The sequence below is a fragment of the Chenopodium quinoa genome, unplaced genomic scaffold (assembly GCF_001683475.1).
Source record: "Chenopodium quinoa cultivar QQ74 unplaced genomic scaffold, ASM168347v1, whole genome shotgun sequence".
NCBI lineage: Eukaryota > Viridiplantae > Streptophyta > Magnoliopsida > Caryophyllales > Amaranthaceae > Chenopodium > Chenopodium quinoa.
In genome coordinates this window covers 8,596,491-8,623,742 of record NW_018743920.1, presented here as the reverse complement: position 1 = coordinate 8,623,742, position 27,252 = coordinate 8,596,491, and the positions used below count along the sequence as shown (strand labels likewise).

Here is a 27,252-nt window from a genome sequence, read left to right as displayed (position 1 = left end):
TGACCTTCACATTTTTAATTGAAATGACATTTTTGCCCTTGTGGGTATTTTATCTATTTAAGGGTCCAGCATGGGTAAGTTTAGTTACCGACAACATTAAAAACATTACCGAGCCCACCACTTGTGTTAAAAAAATCCCGAGCATTAAAAAATCCCGGTTCCATCATTGTACGGTAATCCCAAGGAATTTAAAAATCCCGGGCCAGAAAAGGAAAGTGTACGGAGTGATGTTTTACGATGGACGACGACAACGTTCACACGCCGGAGGGTTCGACGGAAGAATCTGTAAGTATTTCGGATTTTTTTTTTTTTTGTAAATAGGACATCCGCTTGATTTTCCCGGAAATCTGGGGGAGATCCGCCCAAAATTTCCGGATGTCCCCAATAACATCCGGAAATTTCAGGCGGATGTACACATCCGGATGAAATTTCCGGATGTAATTAGGGACATCCGGAAATTTTGGGCGATTTCCGGAAAAAACAAGCGGATGTCCTTTTTTTTTTTGTTTTTTTTGTTTTTTTTTACGTAATTGTTATTGTTATTGTTATTATTATTATTATTATTATTATTATTATTATTATTATTATTATTATGGTTATTAATATTAGTTTTGTTAATTTTGTAAATTTCTGTTATGATTATGATTATTATTAATATTATTACTACTATTATTATTACTATTGTTGTTATTATTATTATATTAGTTATTATTTGTTAATGTTACGTAGTTATTGTTGTTATTATTATTATTATTATTAGTATTATTATTGTTATTGTTATTATTATTGTCATTAGTATTATTATTGTTATTATTATTATCATTAGTATTATTATTGTTATTGTTGTTATTATTATTATTATTATTACTATTAAGACTATTATTGTTATTTTTATTATTATTATGATTATTTGTATTATTATTGTTATTATTATTGTTAAATTTAAAATAGTAATCCTTGCGTGTTTTATTTGTTTGTATTGTTATTTTGATAGGATTCGGAGGTTGAAGACGACGGTGACGTTGTGAATTACAGTGCACATTTTGTGACAGACACGGTTTTTCTAATGTTTGACGATGCAGTTACATGGGCGGATGCTGTTGCAATAAATCTGGGATTTATTTTGGTGAAATCGTCTTTCAACAAACAGAGGGATGATCGTCCAGTTCGATATTTAAGATGTGACCGGGGACGCAGGAGTAAGCCGAGAGATCTTGAGAACGCAATTCGGAAGGACACCAAAACCAAGGGCATTGGTTGTCCTTTCTACATCAAGATATGTTACGAGTTCGTCACCAATACTTGGTTTATCCGGGCGAAAGATGATGTAACTGGGACCCACAACCATCCAATGATTGCGTATCCAGAGGGTCATCGTAAAATTAGTGGGTTGAGCCCGAATGCGAAGCAGGTTGTGCGTGACATGACGAAGTCTAAGGTTGCACCGCGTAACATCATGGCGACTATCGCGGAGCAATTTCCTGATGATCATCCAAACATCAGACACATCTACAACTGCCGGAATGACTTCAGAGAGGAGATGTCTGATGGGAGAGGAGTTGTTCAGCAATTTCTACATTTGGCGAAACAGAGTCAGTATGTTTACTGGGTCATGTCCGATGATGAAGGCGTTTTACAGCACGCCTTTATGGCGCATCCAGTCATGGTAGACATCCTACGGACGTACCCCTATGTGATCGGTATAGATTCCACTTACAAGACTAATCGATACGGGATGTCGTTCTTTGAGATAGTTAGCGTGACACCGACAAATCAGAATTTTCTCGTCGCTTACGTGTTCATGCGCAACGAGAGCACGACAAGCTATCGATGGGTTTTGCAGAGGTTGAGAGACGTGATTGGGTATAATAAGGAGCCGTCGGTTTTCTTGACAGACCGTGAGCTTGGGCTATGTGCTGCATTGAGGGAAGTGTTTTCAGGAACCTCGCACTTACTTTGTCGATGGCACATTAACAAAGATGTGGAGGCTCGGGTCACTGCTATGTTCAAAAGCAAGAAAATCGGTGCGTCTTTCAAAAACGGAAAATGGAAACGTATCATGGACGCTGCAACCGAGGAAGATTATGAGGCCGCTGTAGAAAATATGAAAGATAAGTGGGCAAGTTTTCCAGCAGAGATACAATATGTAGAGAACACATGGCTTTGTCATAAAACGAAGTTCGTGACATTTTGGACAAACCAAGTTCTACATTATGGCAACACCAGCACTTGCAGAGTTGAGAGCCAACATTCGGCCGTGAAGATGTGGTTTGATTCCTCGACAAGTTTGGTGTAAGATTATTGAACTTCATGTATGTACTTTTTTTAGGAATTTGAGTTACAAATCATAACGATTTTTCTTTGTAATGTGCAGGTTCTTTAGATACCGTATGGGCTCGAGTTCATAGCCACATTGGTAATCAAATCATCGCAATTCGTAATGGTTTGGAGGCTTCTAGGTCGAAGATAGGTCAAATGTACCGACAGTTGCCACTGTCACGTATAAACGGGAAGGTGTCTCAGCATTGTTTGAAGGTTCTCGATGAGGAGACAAGGAGGATGAAGGAGCTGAGTTATCAAGTGCACGAACGATGTGGATGTGCAATGCGTGTGACCCACGGGTTGCCCTGTGCATGCCAGATACATGATTCGCTAGCTGCTGGGACAGGATTGTACATAAGGCAAATTCACCCGTTTTGGAGGACCTTGGTTATTGATTCTGGAGATGGTGGGACGGTGCCTGGCAATGACTCGACCGAGGATGCTGCACATTTTCGTTCTCTGATGGAGTAGGTGTTTGATAGTGATCCTGCTGTTCTTCGAAACGTGTCTCGCATCATTGAAGAGGAGTTGCATCCGGATCATTCCGATCTCAGAGAGCCTGCTGTAAACCACCGGGTTCGTGGTCGACCAAGAAAAAATGATACAAGACGTGATCGTTCTTATTTTGAACATGTAAACCGCCAACACACTGAACGCGGCGCACGACAAACAGGTACGATTGAGTGTTGTGTTTTTCACATAAATCAGCGTTCACTAAACTATTAACTGAAACCTACATTTGTGCAGGAGATGTAAATGACATTAGCCAAAGCCGTTATCGACACATGCTTCCAGGGCCGATGTTGCCTTACATCACAGGATGGAAGGATGTCATTGGCGATGGGAACTGTGGGTTTCGTTGTGTGGCCGAGTTCTTCTTCGGTGATCAAGGCCGATGGTATGACGCTCGAGAGACAATAGCGAATGAGGTCCTCGGTTATCGAACCCTATATGAGAGGATTTATGGGCTTGGAAGACTTGAGATCAATGTGCAGCGTATTCGATGGGACGGTGGGGCGGTTGATTCCCGTCATTGGATGGTTGCAATACAAGATTTATTTCCTATTGCGACTTGGTTCAACGCAGCGGTTATTATTCTTGGTGTAGGCCAAACACCAACTTGCTACTACCCATGCCTCACGATATTGCCGTTGCGGGCAAGAAGGGGGGTCACAGCACCGGAGCGAGAGTTTGTCATCGCTACAGTTGGGGCCTCACATTTTATTTGTATTGAACTTGCACCTGATTCGCCACTTCCCCCGGTTGCAGGTTGGTGGACCGAGCACCACGACCCAAGTGTTGACGGTCGGGATCAGCGTTACGAAGCTAGAAGGAACATGTGGGATGCCTTAATTAGATAGTGAACATGTTGTTGTACTTTCATTTATGTTAAACAGTTGTCGTTATGTAATTTGCAACGAATTGAACTTAATTAAACAAAATATTTACAAAACCACCAAAACAGTTGTTCAATACTTAAAGTACGTGACGAATAAATAGTACATAAACGAAATGCGTACAAGGGAAATAAAAAAAAAAACAGGAAGTTCACAACCCCATCATCGCCCTCCAATCAGCTCGTAGCGCCTCAGCCATTGCTCTTGTATCACGCGATAGGCTCGGATACTCCTCTAGGGTCCTGTTGATGACCTCCATAGACCGACCCATCCACTTCAATTAAAAAAACAACATATTAAATAAATCACAAGTTTTTTTTTTTAAAAAAACAACATATTAAAAACAACATATTAAAAAAATCGGATTTTAAAAATAACATATTATAAACAACATATTAAAATAGCAACTTATTAAATTATACCAAAAAATACAACTACTTACGTAATCCGTGTTAGTTCTCTCTGGCAGTGTGCGACTCTCATGTGATGACGCAACTGGAGAAACACGTGGATGAGAAAATCGGTACAGCCACTGCATGTAACCAGGACCGACTGTAGGAGCACCACCACCAAGTCTGCTGAGGGCACCTACCACGACACTAAAAGACATACCAGGGACAAACCGAGTCCACATCACAGATGTCATCTCTGGCGAAAAGTCAACCCGATACATCTTCAAGTTCGTCGGTCTCTTAGCCTTCTCAGGCCTGATAATGGCTGGTGGAATGCCCTGGACGTATCCAAGTTGCCGAACCACTCGATCAGGCATGTATGGCTCAATGATGCTACGATACTGGATACAACCAATGAAAAGATTAGCAGGCACGCGTCGTGCTGGATCAACTCTGTATGGTAGCCAGTTAACTTCATTGTCAGTCAAATGATCCAACCTAGCCCGAAAAGCGAGAAAGCGCTCCATGCTCTTGTTAGGGCACCCCAATCCAACATCCCAGGCGGACGCACGAGGAATAGCAAGCTCTCTGGTCAAGGTCCCCTGCTGAGGACGGAAACACGGAAAGTACTCGTAGATCCACGCCTGCAGAAGCGTAAGGCAGCTAGCGATAGAATCAGCATCTCTTCGTGATGTTGTACCCAATTGTCGGTACATGTATGCTAGCACAGCAGAACCCCAGGAGTACTCACTAATCTGAACATCCTCAGCAAACAGCTCGTTGAGGAAGGAAGGATGAGTACGGTTTCCACTCTTGTCCAAAAACAAACAACCGCCGAGTACTAACCACAGGTACGCCCTGTAATGGAAACTGAAGGGCCTCTGCGCCTCCAAGGTCGACTCAACTATCCTCTCATTCAGGACCCCACTACCCTGCCATACGGTTTTGGTACCTCACTTCTCATTCAGCTCTTCCTCAGTCATATCCAAGGTAACCGAGCACGTGTCCCGTAAAACGTCCGTGCTAGGAGTAGTGGATACCATGGAACCGTCGACACGAAACCCTAGAATATGATACACATCATGCAGCATGATCGTGATCTCCCCAAAAGGCATGTGAAACGTGTTCGTGTCTGGCTGCCATCTCTCAACAAAAGCAGAAATTAAGGGCCAGTCAAATCGCCGGAACATGATCCCGGGTAAATGAGATAGACCAGTGCCATCAATCGGTTCCAGGTGCTCCGGCGGAAGACGAGCGCGCCAGTTACCCAATTCAGAACACAACTGTGTCCTGCTCAAACACCGCAGCAAGTTTCGCTCCTGCCCACCCCATATGTAGGCAGACACGTGACCCCCAAAACTCGGAATAACGGTACCATCCTCAGGCCCACCTGGCATCGGCTCCTGCACCACCCATGACTCTGACGAGCTGGTAGAAGCTTGACCTGGTTCACTACTGCTAACATATCTCCCATGGTCACCCCTATACACAGTACGATAATCCTGAGGGTCGTACTGTGCATCTCCAACAGATTGACTTCCTCGATCTTCATCCTCATCCTCATCTGATGAAGGCACTCCAGTAGACGAATACATGGGGGCGCTCCCCTGTGACTGGTGCTCCCCCGACCAAGCACCAGCAGTCCCATACTGCTGCTCATGCTGAAACGGTGCATGTGAAGGTCCTGCACCACCTAACTCCCTCCTAACAGACGCATTCAAACGTCTTGATCTTGCATGACGAGGACCAGAACCCTAAATCTGCATTAAAAAAATAAGTACAGAATCATATTTCAATAATAATTCATAGTCTAAAAAATCAAATCAAAACTATAATAAATCAAATCAAATAAACAATAATAACAGCATTACAAATAATAACAATAACAACACACTAACACACTACAAATAATTTCAACACAATAACAGACCAAATCAAAACTATAATTAACCACAAAACTGCCAAAATTTAAACGCAACAACGACAACCCAATAAAAAAAACAATTACAATAACAATAACAACAATTTAAGTAAACAACCATAATACATAACAACAACAGCAGCAAAAACCAATACAAACCAAACCAAATTTACATAACAATAACAATACATAGCAACAACAAACTTACTTTAATGCTAAACTATAATTATTGTAAAACTAAATCAACAAAAAATACATATCAATAACTATTGCAAAACTAAATCAAGAAAAAAATTATTTTAATGCCACAAATGAAGGACACAAATTACTTCAAAAAAAAAAAAAAATAAAGGACACAAATATTTTCAAATTAAAACATGCACCAAATCAACAAAATCGAAGACCAAAAAAAAAAAACATAAATTAAAAAACAAAGGAAAACAGAAAACAAAAAAAAGGTGGAAAAACAGAAAAACACAAAAACCAAAAAAAAAAGGGAAAAACAGAAAAATAAAAAATAAAATAAAAAAAGGGAATAACAGAAAAATAAAAAAATAAAAAAAAACCTGGAAACTGGACTTCTGCCCAGAAAATTCGGAAGTCCAGGGGAACTTCCGGAAATTTCAGGCGGAAACCCCACTTCCGCCTGAAATTTCCGGAAGTTCCCCTGGACTTCCGGAATTTCTGGGTGGAAGTCCCCTTGTCCAAATTTTTTTTTTTCAAAATTCAAAATTTTAAAACAAAAAAAAAAACTCACCAGCTCGCCGCCGCTAACGCCGCCACCACGACCACCAAACGTCAGTCTAATTCTCCGTCGGTCTGCCATTGTCGGATTCAACGTTTGATTGCAAGATTTACTTGTGTTTGAGTAGCCTTCAACTATTTTGGTTTTTTTTTTTTTAAAAAAAAATTCTGATTTTTTTTTTTTCAAAATTTCAGATTTTTTGGAAGGTTTTAGAGAGAGAAAGTGTCAAAGAGTGATTTTGTGAGATGGGAAATGTCTCATAAAGCCCTTACTTACTTTATCGAGTATTTATATACGGAGGGCAATTTAGGATATTCGTCACCTAGTAAAATGCGAACGATGTTTAACAACACCCCTTATTTAATCATGTTAGATGCAGTGATGTACTCGTAGATATAAATCATACTCCCTTCGTTTTGTATTAATCGCAATACTAAGATGTTCACAAAATTTAAAAAAAATTATAATATAAAATTAGCGATTTTTTGGTGCAGCAGGCCACACCGTGTGGCAGGAATTACCCGAGTTATTTTGTTAGGGGTTACCTGAGTTATTCAGTCAGGGGTTACTCGGTCTGGGGTTACTTAATGGGTTCAGACAGGGTTAGTCAAGGGTTACTTGAGGGGTTACTGGAATTACTCGGTTAAGGGTTACTCGAGTTACTCGGTCAGGGATTACTCGAGTTACTCGATTAGGAGTTATTTAAGGAGATCGGTCAGGAGTTACTCGAGTAATTCGGTTAGGGGTTACTTAAGGAATTCGGTCAAGGGTTACTTAAGGGGTTACTTAGTCAGGGTTTACGTTACTCGGTCAAGGGTTAATCGAGGGGTTCGATTATGGATTACTCAAGGGGTTACTTGGTCAGGAATAACTCAAGTAACCCCTGACCAAGTAACTCGAGTAACCCCGACAACTCGAGTAACCCCTGACCGAGTAACTCGAGTAACCCCTGCCACACAGTACAACAGGCTGCATACGAAAATTTGTGATATAAAATATGGTTGGTGAAAAAGTGAAATAATAATAATAAAAAAAATAAAAAAAAGTAGTATAAGTGGGATTGGTAGGAAATAGAAATAATAGAATATTTGTGAAAGTGAGGTTATTGGGAGATAGACATCATAAAATAATGGTGGGTTTTTTTTTCAAATATAGAAGTGTTGCAATTAATATGAAACGGATGTAAAAGAAAAGTGTTGCGATTAATACAAAACGGAGGGATACGAAGTATATCCGAATAGTCATATTCATCCTGTATTTTATTACTTTGTACTTGCTTCATTTTTCTGTTGTGGTCGTATTTTATTACCTTTTTTTTTTTTTGAAACTTTGAATAATGTTTTACTATTTTTCTTCCCATTAGTGTGACCTTCTCATCTTATTTTAATATTTATTATATTCTCTCTCTTCCCTACTTATACTCATTTTTTGTTTTATAATTTTTTTTTTATTATTCAACCACCCCACTTTCACTATATTTTACTAAATAATGCCCGAGCCATGCTCAGTTTTTAATTTTAATACAGAAAAAAGAATTGAAATATAGAAGTGTGTAGAAAAATGTGCATAATAGTAAAGAATTAGATAATAATGCTCCTAGGAAAATTAATAATTATGTAAAAAATCTAAAAAAAAAATAATAAAATTAAAAATAAAGCAGAGTTTAAGAGGAAAAATTCCCTCCAAACAAATCCTGCTTTAATATAGAGTAATGGATTCCTTTTTACTATTTATCTTAAAACTCCACACAAAGATAAATGAATCAAGTAATAAAATATGGAGGGAGTACTTCATAACATGTACTTCCTAATTTTTATCCCAACAAGTCCATATCATTTTAATATGTTACTAAAGTCACCAATTTTATCATACACCTTACAAAAAATAAAATAAAAAATTGGTACACTATAAATTTACGCTTCACTACTGTCTTAATTATTTTTGGGGCCTTGTGCTAATTATAAAAATGGGCCCTTTTAATTTTAATAAATTAACTAGGCAATTTTTCTCTCTTTATTACTCCATATCAAGGAGAAAAATAAAGCCATGAATAAAGTTTGCATGGTGTTAAAAAGAGTAAAAGCTATTTTTCCTCAAAAAAAAAACAAAAAAAAAAACATAAAGCTAGTCCGTACTATTATATAACATTGCAATATTCTTTCTTTAATTTTTTTTTCCCTCTAATCTGTTTGGTAGGGTGTAAAATGTTTTACATCATTTTCTCTTCTTTTCCACTATTTGGATGTAAAACAATTTTCCATCAAGAGTATAAAAACTCTTGTATGAGTGAAATTTATTTTCCTTTTGAAATGGCGGGAAAACACTTTTCCTTCATTTCTTCTCTTTTCCTTAGCAATTTTTTACCTTTCCTCCTATCCGTCCTATCCCTTTCCCTTCCACCTTTTTTTTTCCCAATGTATTTTTACATTTTATTGTAAAATGTTGTACATAAAAATTCATTTTACACCCTACCAAACGGAGCCTAAATGAAAAGTGTATAGAATTATTGAAGGTTTATGCATGAGTTGTAAAAAGATTTTAAAAAAACTCTTCACGAGAATCGAACATACGACCAAAGAGATTAGAAAAAACAAAAAAAAAAATCCTTCACGAGAATCGAACAAGCGACCAATGTGCATGCTATACTCTCAAATACAAATGTTAACCACTATGACATCTACCTAGCATTAGATTTTATCTGCAGTAAATTATGATACATACTATATAGTTAGAGGCCCTTTTAGTTCAGAGGCCCTGTGCTAAGGCCCACCTTGCACACCTTACGCTTGAATGTAGGATGGACACCTTATTAAACACCCAAAGGTATCACTACAATTTGACATCAAGCTAACCATATCAGTTTGCTCAAGTATACGATTAGCAAATTAACAATATTTGCCAATGTCTAACAAATTTCAAAATTCATTTTCTACAATGTGTACCTTTTCATACTTAAAACAGTACGTCCTAGAGTACGCAATTCAAGATTCGTCCGTCCAATAAATCAGATATTGTCGCTCAATTGGGCCCTCCACTATCACGATTCACGAAACCATCATCTATTTTATACTCTCAACTGTTAAATACATTACTAGCAAAAAACGATGATGGTTAATTGAGTACCTCACTAGCCATTATTGCATATGGGCTTGGGCTTCTTTGGGCCTTGCTTGATTGTGGTGAAAATATCATAGCCCATCACTCGGGTCATTAGTGAGAGCTACAAGGTCATTGAGAGTTTGAGATTAATAATGATTTATTAATAGACAGACATGGAGAGGATTAGCTAAAGAAAAATTAAGGTTGTTATAAAATTTTAGGTGGATAGTACCAAAACCTGTTTGTGCCATTGCGTTTGTTACGTCTTACGTGCACTTGCGTACAGATACGAAGGTATAGCGGCTAACAGGCTAAGACAGTAACATTGACAGCAAAATATTCAACAAAAACCATGACAGTTGCTGCTTAAACTAGCAGAAAGGTTCATTCTAAGCATCAGAACATTAGATAAGCCATACATGAATGTTCATTAAGTTATCCTAATTGCCAACAAATTGTAAAATTATTTACTTTCAGCACGAAAATCTAGTTTATTCACCAGATGCATGAAACATAGCTGCATATACAACGCAAGACGTAGAAGATAGCATTATCCCTTGATCAAGTCTTGGAACTGTTGGTAGGTTTAACACTGGGAGCCTTGCCAATGAATATATCAGTAAGCACCGTGCTAGACCCGAATGCAGCTCTTACTAGGTTTAAGGCCTACCAAACATATGCTGCACTTGTGAGTGTAATGCATATATGAAGTATATAATTGACTGACTCAATTTAATTTAAGAACTTGATGAACAAAGTACGAGTAAACAACATTGGGAGAATTGTATTTAGAAGGAAGAAAAGAGCACCTTTTCAGCGTGGACCTGGACAATCATCTCTTGAAGAGTGCACATGTCTTTGATACCATGAGTTTTAAAGAGATTAATGCTAGAGATGGAGGAGGGTGTTATTGTCAGATCATCCATCACCATGTACGCAACCGCGCCTTTAACATACCCATCTACTTCATCAGTTTGTTGTGAAGAGGAGTATGAGTAGTTTATGTTGCTGCTGCTGCTTCTACTACTGCAGAGTATAAACGCAAAACTCATGATTATAGCCAAATCTCTTTAGAAATTTAGATAAAGATCAGGAAATATTAACAGATTGTTTGGATACAAAATTAGTAAGAAATAAGAGGGGAAAGGAGGAATAACTCTTTGTTTGAGAGGTTTTAAAGAGTACAAAATAATATTCGGCAAAAAAAATACAGGTTTACACTGGTTAGGGGCAAGACTACATACATACATACATACCTGTCAATAATAATACCACCCTATGCACCAGACAACTTATATAACTATAAAAAAAACGTTAGAATTCTAAGACAGTCACAGAATAAGTTCAAGGTATAAATTAGTGCAAATAAATGCATTTGCATCTTATATACATAATCTGTGTTGAAAAGAGCAGAGATTATGATCAACTCAAGCAGGGGAAAGGGTAGAAGGGGAAACCGTTCAAGAATGAACTAATACACGAATGAACAAACTAATCCCATTAGCTTTAAAATAATTAAGGGAATGTAATGCTTCGTATATTTAAACCAGTAGCGGATGCACACTCCTTTAAACCAGAGCATCTATTATGGACTCGGGTGCACCCATCTCTTGGTGCACCCCTAACATTTTTCTACTCACAAACTCCCACATGAGCACCAGAGCATGTGAGATTTAGTGTTTTTTTTTTTTTTTTTTTTTTTTCAAGTATTACTTGTGCAAAAAATTAATCTCGTGTTAATTTTTAAAATGCCAATTATCATATCATGGACCGGCTGAACAATAGTTCAATGACCATGAACATACTTACATACAATTCAAAGATTCCAATTCGCAAACATCTATCATCATATTGCTATACATGCTCATTTTCGTTGCTAATATAAATTGAACTATATGTTTGCAAGAATTCAATATTTGAACCACTAAGTATATACTGAACTATATACTTGTAAATGATTGTTCACAATTCTTAATCTTTAAGATCATCATCATGATACAATTTTCAACATGCCTCGTGTTTGATGACAAGTTCCATTAACATTGACATGATCACGGAATAATAAAATACAAAAATAACGACCATTACCACCTACCAAACAGGCCATACGAGAACCAAAAAAAAAAAAGAAGAATTAGAAGGAAGGACTCACAGAGGTACCAAATCACGAAGCACAGCAGTCTGCTTAACCTTAGAATTGGAGGTATGTTTAGGGTTAAGGATAGATTCACGGACTTCATGTTTCTGGAGATAGAACCCTCAATAGACTTAGCACTCTCATATATTTTGCCAAGAGATAAGCTACTCAGAATCCTAAGGATTGAACCAAGTGGAAGATCCATTAAACCCAGTAAAAAATCCACAAACTCCTTGCCTGCCTCTGCATAAACCACTTTCTTTGATTCTTTGTTCACTAGCAGTTTCAGCGTTATTCCCATTTTCAAACTATTCTCTGAAAATGAAAATGTAGGGTTTAATCTTTTAGATTTAAAGTCAGCAGGCAGAGAATGTATTTATATATTATATGTGATTCATCTAGACGTAAATAATAGCCCACATTGCCGACGGCTCAAATAAAATTTAAAATGTCAAAGTTATCTTTTTAATTTTTTTCTAGAGTAGATTATCCTTAAATCAAGTACTACGTGGTTTTCGGTGAGATGATCTCATGCTAGTTATTTTTTGAGAAGTACCCTAGTAAATTGGTTGGTAAGATATACAAATTTTGCCTTTAAACTATTTTGCTTTTTTGTGTTGAAAGTGTATTGAGCTTTTTTCTCTTTTTTTTTGCAACATAGAAGAAACTCCCTCCGTTTTTAAATATTTGATCCACTTTTATTTTCGGCCGTTTTTAAATACTTGCTACATTTTCTTATTTGGAAAACATTTACAATATTTAATTCATTTCTCTCAATTAGTGGACTCAATATAAATTATATTTATTAATTTCATATTCTCTCTTCTACCATTCTCTCAACTAATTTTGCTTTTTACAACTTTGGGATATTATTTGTGAGACATAGAAAAATTCCAAAGTTGCACATAACATTTAACGGAGGTAGTATTTATTATTCTTCTACCTACCCCACTACCTTCATATTTTATTACTTTATCTAATTTCTCCTAAAACTCCGCACATGGAAAAATGGAGCAATTATTTAAAAACAGAGGGGGTATTATAGTCGTCCTCTGTATTCTAAGTACTCCGTTTCTGTAATGCAGTCTCAATAGTGTCATATGAAAACTGATTTTGCACAAAGATGTCTTATTACTCCTGCGTTTTATATAGTTATGAGGGTAACTAAAATATTATACAAAGTATAAAATACAGAATAAATCCAAATACAATGATATTATTGACATCTTACTCGAAGTATTCATTAAACAGTACAAATCCATAATATAGTTCTACACGAATACAGTGATGATAGGAAATATCTTAAAGCAACTTCAATACTTATTTCACACATGCAAATAAAGAGAATTCATTCTGAAACAGCAAACATTAGAGCTTCATTCGCCAGAGACCTCAATGGCCTTGACCTCAGGCTTCTTCTCTTCCTCCTTTGGGACAGTCACAGTCAGCACACCATTCTCCAAGCTAGCCTTCACCTGATCCATCTTAGCATTCTCTGGCAACCTAAACCGACGTACGAACTTTCCGCTGCTCCTCTCCACGCGGTGCCACCTATCATTCTGCTCCTCTTTCTCTTTGTTTCTTTCTCCACTAATCTGAAGGACTCTCCCTTCCTCCACCTCCACCTTTACCTCTTCCTTCTTCAGCCCTGGAAGATCAGCCTTGAAGACGTGAGCCTCAGGAGTCTCTTTCCAGTCGACCCTCGTGCTCACAAAAGCAGAGGTGTCCTGAGCTGATGGCACATTGGCAACGGTTGAGAAAAAACCATCCAAAGGGTCGAAAACATCTGAGAAGGGATCGAAAACATTGGTTCTTTGGCCAAAGAAGCTTGGAATGAGAGACATTTTCGGGTTTTCAAAAGTAAGGAGGGAAGGCTGTGAATTGTGTGATAAACAACAATGCAAATGCTTAGCTCTGTTTCTTGCTGAGATGATAAGTTCTCACAACATCAACCTATATATAGCAAACGATGCGAGTGTTCGAGCATTCAAGTATCAATGATAAGAGTAATAAAATATAAGAAAGTAAGGGAGAGCTCTAGTTCCTTTAGAAAAGGGACTCTTTTAGGCCTTCTAGCAGCTTCATAGCTTCACCAGTATTCATCTCAAATGTTCAACTCAATGATGATGGAACAATTATTAATTAATGCCACATCCTATTTCCTCAACTTTCCACAAACTTCTACCAACAAAAATAAAGTAATAGGACAACACACACACACCCAAAAAAAAAAAAAAAAAAAAAAAAAAAAAAAAAAAAAAAAAAAAAAAAAAAAAAACGTCATCACCTTCAGGAACAGTGTGGATACTACCTCGTACTTTAAAGTCCTTCTGCACAAAACCACCCTGCAATCTACCTCTTAACTCACAATTCTGAGTAACAATTTGCAAAAAGGTTTACTTTCTTGAGCTGATGGAAAATCTTAACCAAGTTCCACTCAATCTCAAGAAAAAAAAAAATCCAATCCGATTCCAACTGAATTCAACACAACTTAGGACCCTAGGACACAACTGAATTCGATTCCTAGTACCACGATAAATCAATAAAAAAAATATTAATTAACTTTACAATACTAAAATTTTTTTTATCAGAATCCTAACCTTAAATCAGAAATTAAACCGAATCTAACAGCTGACTCAAGCTAAACAAAAAATGAGACCAAAACCAAATCATATACTTCGTATTACAAATCTAGTTAGAATGACCACGTCCGGAGCCATTCCTTGACAATACCTATGACATATGAAGGGGATGCACAGTGTGCAGGCTAAAGCAGAGGATTATTAATAACACAACCACAAAACATTCAAAAGGAGGTCATCTAACCTTGTCCTCCCTTGAGTTATGCAACAGTGCCCATAGCCAGAAATAACTCCATATATCAAGTAAAATATAACCATTATCCGTGGAAACAAAGATCGGGCAAGCAAAATGCACCAAAGATTCATATGGAGTAAACAAGAAAATTATAATTTTCCCCACAAGAATTATGAAGGATCATGATAAAAGATAGAACTGATATCATGACAATAAGAAGTGAGGAGGCACAAATCAGGGCTGCACAGCAGTGATTTTCACATGCAAAATCTAAATTACAACTTGGATCTAAAAGAGAGTTTTTACCTGCAGCAGAGTCAGTGTAGTGTTATCATCACTTTTCTCGGATTTCTCCTTGTCTAAAATACTCATGTTTCTGCTCAGCCTTCTTTAGACTTCAAACAAGTCTATCCTAACAGCCAAAAAACTAGTAGCACGGTATACATTTCCCCTATTCATCAGATCTATTGTGGCTTTGTTCGAATTAGTTATGTGAGTGAATGAGAAAGTGGCCATTCCCTTTTGAACAAAGTAGGTATGACTCGGTATGAGGGGTTAGAAGCAGAATACATTTCAGGAGAGAAGGAAGAGGTCTTATGTCCAAATTTTTCACTCAATTCCTCTATACAAAAATTACTAAAAACTTGTAAAACTAACAGCAAAGTAGAAATACTTGCATATTCTGAAGCAGCAGAGTGGATCAATGTCACCTATACATTTGATTCTAATTTTTAAAGCAGAGAAACTGAAAGGTACAGCATAAGCAATGAGTAGCTAGTAGTGTGGTACAGGGCAAGACTGAAACACAACTCAAGAATGGTCCAAATGCCTAAATTTATAGACTTCATGTTCTTGATCATGCAGAAACAGGCTACAACATTCTAGCAATCACGAAATTAAGGAGAATTGCTACTGAAAATGAAACAAGGGAACATGGAAAAAGGTAAGATTATCATAACTCAATAAGTAAATAGGCCCAGTTCAAGGCCACAAGAGAACCCATTCAGCGAGCAAAATCTAAACTGCAACATAGTTCCGCTGGAATACATTCAAACACTACAAAATTAACAAGCTTGAGATAACTAGAGAAGAAAACAATACGGAGTAACATACAATTCTAAGGGCTATTTCCATTCAAAACTGTATTCTTTTATTCTTGATCAGCATCTTTATCCTTCTTTTTCTTCTTTTCCTTCTTCTCCTTCTTTTTCTCACTTCGACTTCCATCCTCTGTATCAGCAGCAGCATCACCGTTTTCCACATCCTTGCTCTTCTTCTTTTTCTTCTTCTCTGATTTCTCCTCATCAGTTGACTCTGCCTTTTCTTCTTTATCCTTCTTTTTCTTTTCCTTCTTAGACTTGGACTTCTCTACATCAGGAGTAACAGGTTCGTCAGCCTCCTTCTTCTTCTTTTTCTTCTCTTTGACTTCCACAACTTCCTCTTCCTGAACTTTAATCTTCTTTACATCACCACCAGGACTAGCATCGACCTCCTCCAATTTCCTCTTCGACTTCTTCTCCTTCTTCTCTTCTACTACCACATCTTCTGCAGTCGCAGGTTCAGCTGCAGCAGCAATGCTAGCAATCACAGAATCACCACCAGTAGGAAGAACCACATTCCTTGCCCACTCAGCAGGAGTCTGCTCATTCGGCTTACCATGCTTATCCAGCTTGCCCTCCGCAATCAGCTTCTTCTTCATCGAAGCCCTTGGACCAAGCCCCCACTTCCTGGGATAAGTATCCCTATCCATAATCACCCTCTTAATCTTGGCAACTATCCCATGATCACAAGTAGCCATAACAGCAGTAGTCATCTCCGCAATCCCCAAAGCAATAGCTTCACCCTTAGTAGTCATCAAAACAACCTCCTCCCCAACCTCAACATCATTCTCAAACCTAAGCAACCCAGGAATCATCAACTTAGCACCATAACAAATCGCATTCACCGCAGAATCCTTGACAACAAGCCTCTTGTAGCTAGTCAAAACAACTTCCAATGGCATAATAACCCGCCTCAAATAACTCTCATCCCTATAATTATCATACATCCATTGCGCATCCATCACATCATGCATCGTAACCATATTATTCTTCTCCCCTAAAATACCGGACCGCACCCTCCTAAGCTCCTGCATATGTCCTCCCACACCCAACAACAAACCCAAATGAACACAGAGTGTCCTGACATAGGTACCAGCCTCACAACTAATCCAGAAAACAACCAAATGCCTATCGGCATCATACTCAAGCAGCTTACTTTCATAAATAGTCCTAATCCTAAGTTGCCTTTTAACAGCAGAAATCAAAGGAGGGCGCTGAAACACAGCACCTGTCAAGGTTTCCAAAGCTCTAGCAACCTTAGCAACATCAGGAACAGCAGAATGTAATCTAGCAACACAAACATACTCTTTTCCAGCACCTTGTTGAGATTTAACTAAACGAGTTGCTCTTTCAATACAAACAATTAAATTCCCAGTAACCTTAGGATCTAAAGTACCAGAATGACCAGTTTTTTCTACCCTTAAAATACGCTTAATCCAAGCAACAACTTCATGAGAAGAAGGATTAGCAGGCTTATCGAGATTAAGAATACCATACCTGATGTACTCGGCAAGAGGTCGTTTCAATGGTGAATACCCAGATGAAAGAGGGGTGTAATGCCCAGTTCTAACATTCAATCGGTCGTAGTTTTTCAGGAGAATTGGCCACTCAGAAGTGTCGATTGACGGGGTGAAACTCTGGGGTTTGATTAAGAAATCAGTGTCGTTTTGGGGTTGTGAGTCAGTCGTTTTGGGGGTGTCGTTCTGGTCGATGACGACGCTCTTGCTTTTCTTCTTCTTCTTGTCTGAGCGAGAGATTTCGACGTCCGCCATTGATGAGGTTAGGAGGAGAGAGAGAGATGGAAATTAGGGTTTTGTTAGGGTTTGGAAGGGGGTGGAAGAAGAAGACGGAAATGAAGATGGAGTAAGAGTTTTATGTGAGAAAAGATGGAGGCTTTTTGACTGAAAAATGGATGGGGGTTTAGGGTTTTAGATTTTTCTTTTCTTTTTGGGCTGGGTTTTTGGGTTAAGAAAATAGTGAACTTTTGAAGATTTTTAGGGCTCTAATTTATTCTTGATTGTGTATTGACATTAGAGTTGTTTGACTTAGATGACTAGATAGATGGTACTATTATGGCCCAATCCTAAAAGTAGCAATTTTTTTTTTTTAGGATCCCTTACTCTCGAAGGTTAAAATAAATAAATAATACGAAGTACTTCGTATAGCAAAATTAGAGATTGAGGTTATTGATTAGTTTTACTTGAACATCGTAATCACGAATCTGATAATGCAGTGGATTAGCTGACAAATGCGGTATAGATCCCTCGCCGTCGTGGTGGTTGTAATTTTTTGCCATTGTGACTTGCAATTCAGGCTATGTGTTTGTGTTAATTTAACTATCCTATCGAGTTGTTTAGATATATTGTACTTTAAAATTTTCTACATTTAAGTTCGGACTAAGTATTTAAGAAAAGAGGGAATATTACTACAATGGTTGAGACCGTTGAGACGTTGACATGTAATTATGTAAATGAGGTTAATCCAATGGTGATGCGTGCTTCCATGACCTGCATTCCTAAGAAATTTTAAGATATCAGTGTTAGCAATTTGTAGGCGACAATCGTTGGTGGCCTGGTGCAACCAGAAAGAAAAAACCCAAAGAATTTAATCACTTCAATTGTGAACTTTTGGGCCAGGCGGTCAGGTCGACTGGGCCTAGTTCTGCAACAGATTGTAAAACTAGGCTTGGTAGTTTGGTACATTAAAGTCCAAAACAACTTTTGCTGAGATGGCAAGATTGGCAACAAATGCATTTTTTAAATTTACTACTTCCTCTATTTTTTTTTTACTTGACCTATTTCTTTTATCACGCTTGTCAATGAAAAACTTTAATGATCAATAATTTTAATTCTCCGTAACTAAAAATTATAAAAGTTATATATTATGATATTACTTATTGAGACGAATTCAAAAATATCCTACATAAATATGCTTTTCCTTACATATTATTCACAAAAGACGATCAAAAAAGGGGTGGTGAATAGTGTAAAAATCAAAGTGGGTCAAGTACAAAAGATTGGAGGAAGTACTTACTATAACATTCGTCTCAAAATTTAGTAGAGCACAAAGAAGTTAAGAACTTGCACTTGGTCGGATTATCACTTGTTGTTTCCCAAATAACTGATAAATCAATGGGCCTCAAGTAATAGATCTGGGTTGGGTCATGTTGGCCCTCATCTGGTAAACAAATGAATGTCTTGGAAGTTGGAATCTGCTAAAGCAACATGCCTTTAAAAATACTACATCCGTTTTTTTAGTTGACACGTTTTGACTTTAGCACTATTCACTCACTTAACTTTGATCGTGTTTTGTGCTTTATACGAAATGAAAAATATAGTCGTGTGGATCTTGTTAGATTTGTCACAATATATATTTTCAAAATATCAACTTTTTATAATTTTTATTTATCAGTAATTAAAGGTATTAATGGTTGAAGTTGTACATTATTAAACGTGACTAAACAAACGTGTCATACTAAAAAAATGGAGGAAGTAATAACTAACCCTACTCTATCAGCTTCTTTGATAATCGGTCATAAACAACGATAAATGGGCTAAAATTACAATAAATTTGTATGTGAATTTGAGGAAAAATTAACCTCATAATTGTCAATATTTATTCACAAATTTCCATTCCCACCTAATGGTATTGGGTGGTTGGGGGATGAGATTGTGTCTCATCATTGATTTTTTTTTTTTTTTTTTTTTTTTATCCCAACTCATCTCAAACTTCGTTTCCATCAGTGAAATTGATTAACGGCTACCAAATGGACTGGATAAGTATGATCAATTTTCATCCTTTGACAATTATCACATATTTGTGAGCACTCATTCTTGAAATTCTCCAAATATTTGCCAAAATACATATATAACAATAAAAAAAAACCTTCTTGTTAAATTCAACTCATCATGGAATAATGCTTGTATTGATACTATCAAATGTTATGTTACAATATCTTTATCATTTGGCAATCCAAAACTTGTATTTGCTCTCCAAACATATTGCAATAATAAAAAAAAAATGACATTTCAAAGTTGAAAAAATAACTTATGATTAAAGTGACTATTAGTATAGTCGAAATTCTGATTTATCTTTGTATGCTTATTCATCAAGACGAAATTCCAAAATCACTAAAACTCATATGTCATTACTATTCTAATCATATCATTGATATCAATACGACAAATTTGTTTAATTATTTAAAGGAAAGAAACCTCTCTTGCTTCTAAAGCTATGGTATTTAACTAGTTACGTGCAAAGTTATTGTATCATTTGGGCTAAATCATACACAAAATTCTGGTATAAGAACATGACTCACGACACTTCCGTTAAACCAACAAGCTTATTCAAGAAAATTCAAAACTTTAGAAGCAACAAACTTTACTTTTGTTAGCGTAAGACAATGTTATATAATTACCTTATTATGATATACATAATTTTATATAATTACTATACATTATATATTAGCCAACCGTATACGCTTGCTTCTTAATTCACCCAAAGCATCCACCTAAAACTTAATTAACCCTACAATTAATACTAATCTTAAAAATCAAGGTGTATTAACTTTTGCAATTTGCATTGCTCAACAGATTAAGAATCTACATAAATTAGGTATCATGTTGATTAAGACTCATAAGATCCGATCCCTTTCGTAAGCCTGTTATAAATATCAAGCCTATTAATAGTTAATTGGCTATGCACGTAATTAATTTTTTAAGAAAATATCTAAATCTTTCGTCAAATGCACTCATCTTTTTTGTTTTCTAATTGGAGGAATTCGCTATAAGTTAAATGAACATAAAAAGGTATGAGTAATTAGAGGCTAAACATCAAATTAATTAGATGTGTTTAATAGTATGATTAAATTTTAAAAAGCAGCATAATCAATAAAGCTATATCCGACAAAATGAAATTGTCCTTTGGTCGACATCACTTTAATTTTCCTTAAACATCTCCTATTCTTTTGCTAGAGTGGAATGTTTGACTTATTTGAGCAAAATTTGATTACATTTCGCCTCGACTGCATATTTTTCTTGGTCATCTTAGACTATCTTATGGAGATTCTCTTCAAATACGTCGCCATGCCTTGAGGATGGATGGAGCACAAACTAAGTTTCACGATAAAAAGTGCACAAGACAATCTTTATTAATAATACATAGTACGTACTTCATATATATTATCACTGTTTGAGCGGGAATAACATTTATTATACAGACTGTTTTACTGTAAATTTAATCAATTTATTTGAACAAATGACGAGCAAACATAATATACATACTCCGTGATACAATTGCATAGACTTTCTTAGTAAAGAGTGTTTTTTATTCCCTTTAAAATCATTATATTCCCCTTATTTGGTGAGCATGCAATGACTAGATTTGGACGATAATCGAATACATTGTATTGAAAACGTACTAACATCACTGTTATTGATCGATAGATACTTAAAATCAATTAATATTACGTATACTATATAACTATATTCATAATAATATTACAATTACAATAGTTCATTATAGTACTTGTATTAGGTCTTTAAAAAAAAAAAAAAAAAACGAATTCTCGTATTTTTAGTTAAATACGAAGTATATAGATATAGATCCTCTTTGGTTGCTAGCCCTTAAAACTGCCAACTTGGCAAGAAAAGCAGGCTGGTTATTATGTAGGTTTTGTGTGTTTGATCTTCTTGTCTAATAAAATATTAAAAATATAAAATCAGTTTATATAATACTTGTACATGATTCACGTATAAATGCTCAAACTAAAGGCATCCACTAATTTATTGGTCAGGGTATTTAACGATTCTTAATGTAAGCATCTACGTCTTTGTAGAGTGTGAAGCATAATTAAAGCTTACTTAACCAATAAAAACAAGTTTGAATTGTTATATTTAGGAAATTAGGATATTCTTCCACTAGGAAAGCCAATACCGCAAGGCAACATCGATCTCTCTAATATAATATACAAGAGTTTTCCTCAAAAAATAAAATAAAAAATAATAATAAAATTAAATTTACAAGAGTTATTATGATTACGGTAATTAGCATACTCTCATGCAATTAGTGCCTAACATCATCTTTAATAAGCTATGGCAAGCCGTCTTTTATTCTTACAATCTATTATTAACAATATTAAACTATTTATCTATTAATTAAAATGTAACTGTGTTAATGCCTGAGATAAATTTATTTGAGATCAAGAAGAACAATATATATTTTTTTAGGGGAAAATTTGTCAATTACAGCCATTTAAAGTTTGTATTTTATAAATTGCAGTCATTTAAAAAAAATTCCGAATTGTAGCCCGAAATTACTAATAAATTGAAAATTACAACCCAATTCAATTTTTTCATCGATTTACGTGTCGAAAAATGTTTCGTCAAGGTTTTAGGGGTCATGTTAGTCCTTAAGAACCTAAGTTGAGCTCGGAATATGCAAAAAAATAACGTAAGTGCCTCGTTTTGTGTATAAAAAATGTATCGATTTGTGTGCAACTATTTTTTGCCGTGAAAACGAGGTCCTAACGTTAATTTTTTGCGAATTCCAAGCTCATTTTGGATCATTAAGGGTTAAAATGGCCCCTAAAACCTTAACGGAACATTTTTCGACACACAAATGATGAAAAATTTGAATTGGGTTGCAATTTACTATTTATTAGTACTTTTGGACTGTAATTTGCAATTTTTTTTAAATGACTGCAATTTACAAAATACAAATTTTAAATGGCTGCAATTGACAAATTTTCCTTTTTTATGGAATTATACCCTTCCCTCCGTGATCAATTAGTCACTCTAGCTAAATACTACCTCCGTTTTTTATTAATTGACCAGATTTCATTTTAGAAAGTTTCTTTTCCATTTTGGGTAAACTTTGTGTTGCTAAATGTCAATTTTACCCCTTTTTTTTATCTCCTTCCCACAATAGTCTCTCTCCTCTCTTCCCTAACTGCTTACCCAGTACCCACTCTCTCTGCTCTGCCATGACTATGAGCACCACCGTACCATGGGGGCATTGTGTCGAAAGTTGAAGGAAGTTGGTGACCTGATGACAGAGGAGCTGCAACCGAAGCCTTATTGAACGGCGGCGACACCATTTCAATTTCTCTATCCTCTCTCCTCTGTCACGAGCACCACCATGGACACCACAATTGCATTTTCGCACTCCTCCTTCACCATTAGATCTCAGATTTCTCTCTAATGGGGTTTTATATGCGGCCATTGTCGACATAATGACATTAAGAGCTAATTTTAATGTTCAGATACGGATCTAAGAATTGTAAAGTTTTGATGCCGACATCGCTAGAGAAAGTGAGATCTAAAGTTTAACGTCTTGCTTTTAATTGGTTTTGAGTATCGTGGGAGATGTTCGAAATAATATTGGTTCGCTTCTCCTTCGCCGAAAGGTTTCAGTGGGAAAAAGATGAGGTCGGGTAGTGAAGGTGGTGAGAAGGAGGTTGAGGAGTGGAGGAAGGTGAAGGTGGAGGTGGTGGTGGTGGTGGGCCTCGTGGTTATGGAGAAGGTATGCTAGCTTGGGGGGCACTAGAGTAGACAGTAAGTTGGGGTGGGAGAATAATCGATGAAGTAAGGGTATTTTTGTATTTTACCATTCTCTCTTACCTCTTCTTAATTTGTGTGTCAAAATTAAACGTGTCAACTAATAAAAAATGGACGAAGTATATGGGCAATATGATCCCTTTATATTCATTATATCCTCCTTTATTTTATTTGGAAGAAAATATCAATTTGTGATTTTGTATTTTTAATTTTTATTTATGAGCAACATTCAAGTTATTAAGAGTATGTAGTTTTGTATTGTGAATTGAAATACAATATGGCAAGTTCGTTGTCTAAAAATATAATATTTTATAAGATGGACATCACTCTCCTCCTACAGATTCCATGAACAAAAATTCACTCGACCATAAAGAATAACTCATCAACCTTGAAGTTTATGTATATGTATTGTCGATCATGTATGAGCAACATAATATACTTAATCTTGTTATCTTGCTTAAGATTAAAGGGGTCCTTTTTGAAAATATGGGAAGATAGGAGTGTATATGCTCTTAAATTTATGCACTTCGCTAATCTAAATTCTTCTTGAGAATGAAAAAAAATTGTATTAAACTTGGATAAGATCATTTAGGGGCGACGAGGGGTAGGGCAAATTACCGTCGTTTTTGGCAATTATTTATCACCAATCGATATTATTGTTGGACTGACGTACTTCACCTGACCAATTGAAAATTTCAGGGCCCAATTTTTGCGTTTTTAGCAAATCTTTTTTGGTGCAAATACACAAATTAATTAACTTAATCACCGACAAATTGTCCTAATAAATAATGTTATGTTTTGAAAGTTGTGTACATGATAAACAAAATTAGGGATGTCAAATCTCATCTACCATAACCCATAAGATGTTTAAATATCATATCTTATAAAAGAAATAATCTCCTGAATTAAGTCGACAAGGAGGGATTTCTAATTATTAAAACCAAAAATTGAAAGTACGATTAGTATTATATAAATCTGCTCTTATGAATGATTGACTGGCATGATTCGCTCGCTCCATTAATCGCCATTGTACATGTCGTACATTAATCTATTAGTTATGAAAAAAAAAAAAAAGTATTTTTGTAAAGTATTTATTATCAAGGTGAAACTGAAAAGTAGGGCAAATATGGTAAAAGAGGAATAATATATGATTATCCCAAAAAAATAGAAAAACTTTAATTTGGGAAATATATATGGGGATTTCCCATTTTCCCCATCCCAATGTGCTTGTTTTTGGAGTTTGGGGGATTGTTATGAATGAGAATAGGGCATAGTGATTGTGAGAGGTAAGGGTGGCATGGATTATTGTTTCGGTGATGATGGATTGTTGTTTGCATGCTTGTGTATAAGATATATATTAATTTATAAAACTTGTGTTTATAAGATTTCTTTTAATTTATAAAATACTAGGTTAAAATCCCGTGCAATGCACGATTGTTAAATATTTTTGACAATAATATTATAATATACTCCGTATAAAGTATATAAAAGATATGCAAAAATATTTCATTTGAGTATATATGAAATATGAATATCAAAATAGAAAGAAGATATCATAAGCTATAAATAGTTTGCTTCAAGATTTTGTAAAAAAATAGAAAAACAAAAAAAAAAGCGAAAAAGGCGGGAAAATTTTTCACAAGGTAATGACAAGTGTCATTGGTTATTCGCTTTTAGTGTAAGTTAATAGATTTTCCATTCACAATGTATGTAATATCTTCGATTTCCAGGTTAAAAACATGTTTATTAGAGGTTTCAGGGTTATTTAGGCCTGAAAGAATTTGATTTGAGGTTAAAATTGACAAAAAAAAGATTAAAATGTCTCGTTTTGCGTAGTAATACATACCTCGGTTTGTGTAATGCACACAAAACGAGGCATTTTTGAGAATGTTTTGCCAAATTTGGCCTCAAATCGAGGTTTTTTAGATCGAAATGACCTCTATAACTTTAATAGAGCAAGTTTCATCACGCTAATCGATGATTTTTTTAAAAAATATGAAACTTAACGGTCTTTCTACCGGAAAATGTTAAGTGGTGGTGAAATTCATTTTTTATTTTTTCCTTTTTTTTGTGATATTTTCACATAAAAATTAAAAAAGATGGTTAGTTCAAAATATGTAGGGTGTTCTAGAAGTGGTAAAATACAAAATTTTCTAATTTATACAAATCTACCACTGCTAGTCAATGGGTTGGAACTTGAAAGGAATAGCATCATTTGTAGCAAGTAGCTAGTAGCAACCAACATACTAAATATTTGTGTTGTAGATTTGTAGACCACGTGTAAATCCAAAACAGAAGATAATTTTGAATAATCTGAGATAAAACATTTGTCAAAAGTTGTATCTTCATTTAAATCATTTCCATTATTCAAACTAAAAGTCATATATAAATGAGCTTGCCAATAATGGAATTGAGTATTAATTAGTTCTCTTATAAAAAAAAAAAAGGAGAGAAATTTGGTCAAAAAAAACTTTGATTGTTATGTATATATGTAAATAATATAATAATGTACACATATCTACTAGTAAAATACTTCAATTAGCATTATCGTAGAACAAACCCCACTTTCTAAGAAGATTGGTTCGTTCATACGATCACATGTTTACGGTGGCTAATTATACTAAACCACACGTTAACGGTGACTAATTAAACCAAATTACACGTTCATAACATTATAAATTTTTAATTAATTAAACTTCCATATGCCTCAAATCTTATTTCTTATTAAACTATATATACTAATTCCGTAATTCGTATACGTTAACTATGATATATATGTCCCAATGAGATTTTCGTTGCCATTTCAATATGTTGTATAGTTAATTGATTGTTTTGCAAATTGCTGCTAACTTTTTGGGCTTCACCAATCACTACATATATACCGTGTTAAATATACAATATTATCTACTTAACTTTTAAAAATCACAGACTTAGGACTTTAGGTTGATAAAAGAAATTAATTAAACAAATAAAGACACCCACATTATGAATTTAATCAAGTCGTTTGATTAAAAAATCATATGATTTATTTTCATATGCATAGTGATATTGTTATATTGTATTTGTATAACATAGAATTAAATTGTTCTTTGTCAGTATTTTAAATATACCCTAAATGTAATGGGGTTAAAATAAAGTTTAGAATAAAACGACTAGTAATTTCGAATGAAGAGCGTAGTTTACAAGGTGAAACAAAATTAGCAAATACAATAATTAAAAGTCTCTTTATAAAATTTAATTCAATATGAGTGATGAGTTTGATTTTTACAACAATGAAAAAATAATGAGTAAGAATAAAAATATTGGTATAATTACAACTACATAGATAAAATTTAAATAATACTCCTTAATATGTAGTACATAACTACATACTAAATATATTTTAAGCTTGTATGTACTTATCATTGACACTCAATAGTCATTATGAGATACAATATCCGTAAGAAATTAATGTAATGAATTAAATATGGTAGTTTATAATTTAAAAATTAACATTATACATACGACGACAAAGAGTAAGGAATCAAATGCAAGTTATACCAAAAAAATTAATTCATAAAGCTAAGCTAAATGATTCTATCACTACTAGCTAGGTATTAGAGTCTCTTGCCTTGTACTTAAGAATTTTACCATTTATTACAAGCATGTCTACATTGCCTACATAACTACAAAAGCTGAGGCAAAGCTTCTTAATTTGGGTACTAGCTTGCTTGCAATTTTGCGATTTATATGTTATTATAGCCAATGAAATCATGGAAAGATCAGA

General features: G+C 35.3%; 5 protein-coding genes across 5 annotated transcripts; 1 reads left to right on the top strand and 4 right to left on the bottom strand.

Annotated features, from left to right (window-relative positions):
• Positions 1-237: 237 nt before the first annotated feature.
• LOC110688606 lies at positions 238-3,683 on the top strand. Its single transcript, XM_021865369.1, has 5 exons — positions 238-285; positions 995-2,285; positions 2,375-2,736; positions 2,794-2,995; positions 3,070-3,683. Exons 1-5 carry the CDS (start codon positions 238-240, stop codon positions 3,681-3,683), a joined length of 2,517 nt encoding a protein of 838 aa, XP_021721061.1.
• A 166-nt stretch (positions 3,684-3,849) lies between these two features.
• Positions 3,850-4,510, bottom strand: LOC110687642. Its single transcript, XM_021864276.1, has 2 exons — positions 4,162-4,510; positions 3,850-3,993 (listed from the first exon to the last, which is right to left on the bottom strand). The coding sequence occupies exons 1-2, from the start codon at positions 4,486-4,488 to the stop codon at positions 3,871-3,873; spliced, it is 450 nt and encodes a 149-aa protein (XP_021719968.1). The 5' UTR covers positions 4,489-4,510; the 3' UTR covers positions 3,850-3,870.
• A 5,927-nt stretch (positions 4,511-10,437) lies between these two features.
• On the bottom strand, positions 10,438-12,314 carry LOC110688605. The gene is made up of 3 exons (XM_021865368.1): positions 12,067-12,314; positions 10,686-10,902; positions 10,438-10,542 (listed from the first exon to the last, which is right to left on the bottom strand). Exons 1-3 carry the CDS (start codon positions 12,312-12,314, stop codon positions 10,438-10,440), a joined length of 570 nt encoding a protein of 189 aa, XP_021721060.1.
• An 827-nt stretch (positions 12,315-13,141) lies between these two features.
• Positions 13,142-14,630, bottom strand: LOC110688435 (16.9 kDa class I heat shock protein 3-like). The gene has a single exon (XM_021865184.1). It carries the CDS (start codon positions 13,855-13,857, stop codon positions 13,390-13,392), a length of 468 nt encoding a protein of 155 aa, XP_021720876.1. The 5' UTR covers positions 13,858-14,630; the 3' UTR covers positions 13,142-13,389.
• Positions 14,631-15,764: 1,134 nt separating this feature from the next.
• On the bottom strand, positions 15,765-17,816 carry LOC110688434 (H/ACA ribonucleoprotein complex subunit 4-like). The gene has a single exon (XM_021865183.1). It carries the CDS (start codon positions 17,700-17,702, stop codon positions 15,981-15,983), a length of 1,722 nt encoding a protein of 573 aa, XP_021720875.1. The 5' UTR covers positions 17,703-17,816; the 3' UTR covers positions 15,765-15,980.
• Positions 17,817-27,252: the final 9,436 nt, after the last annotated feature.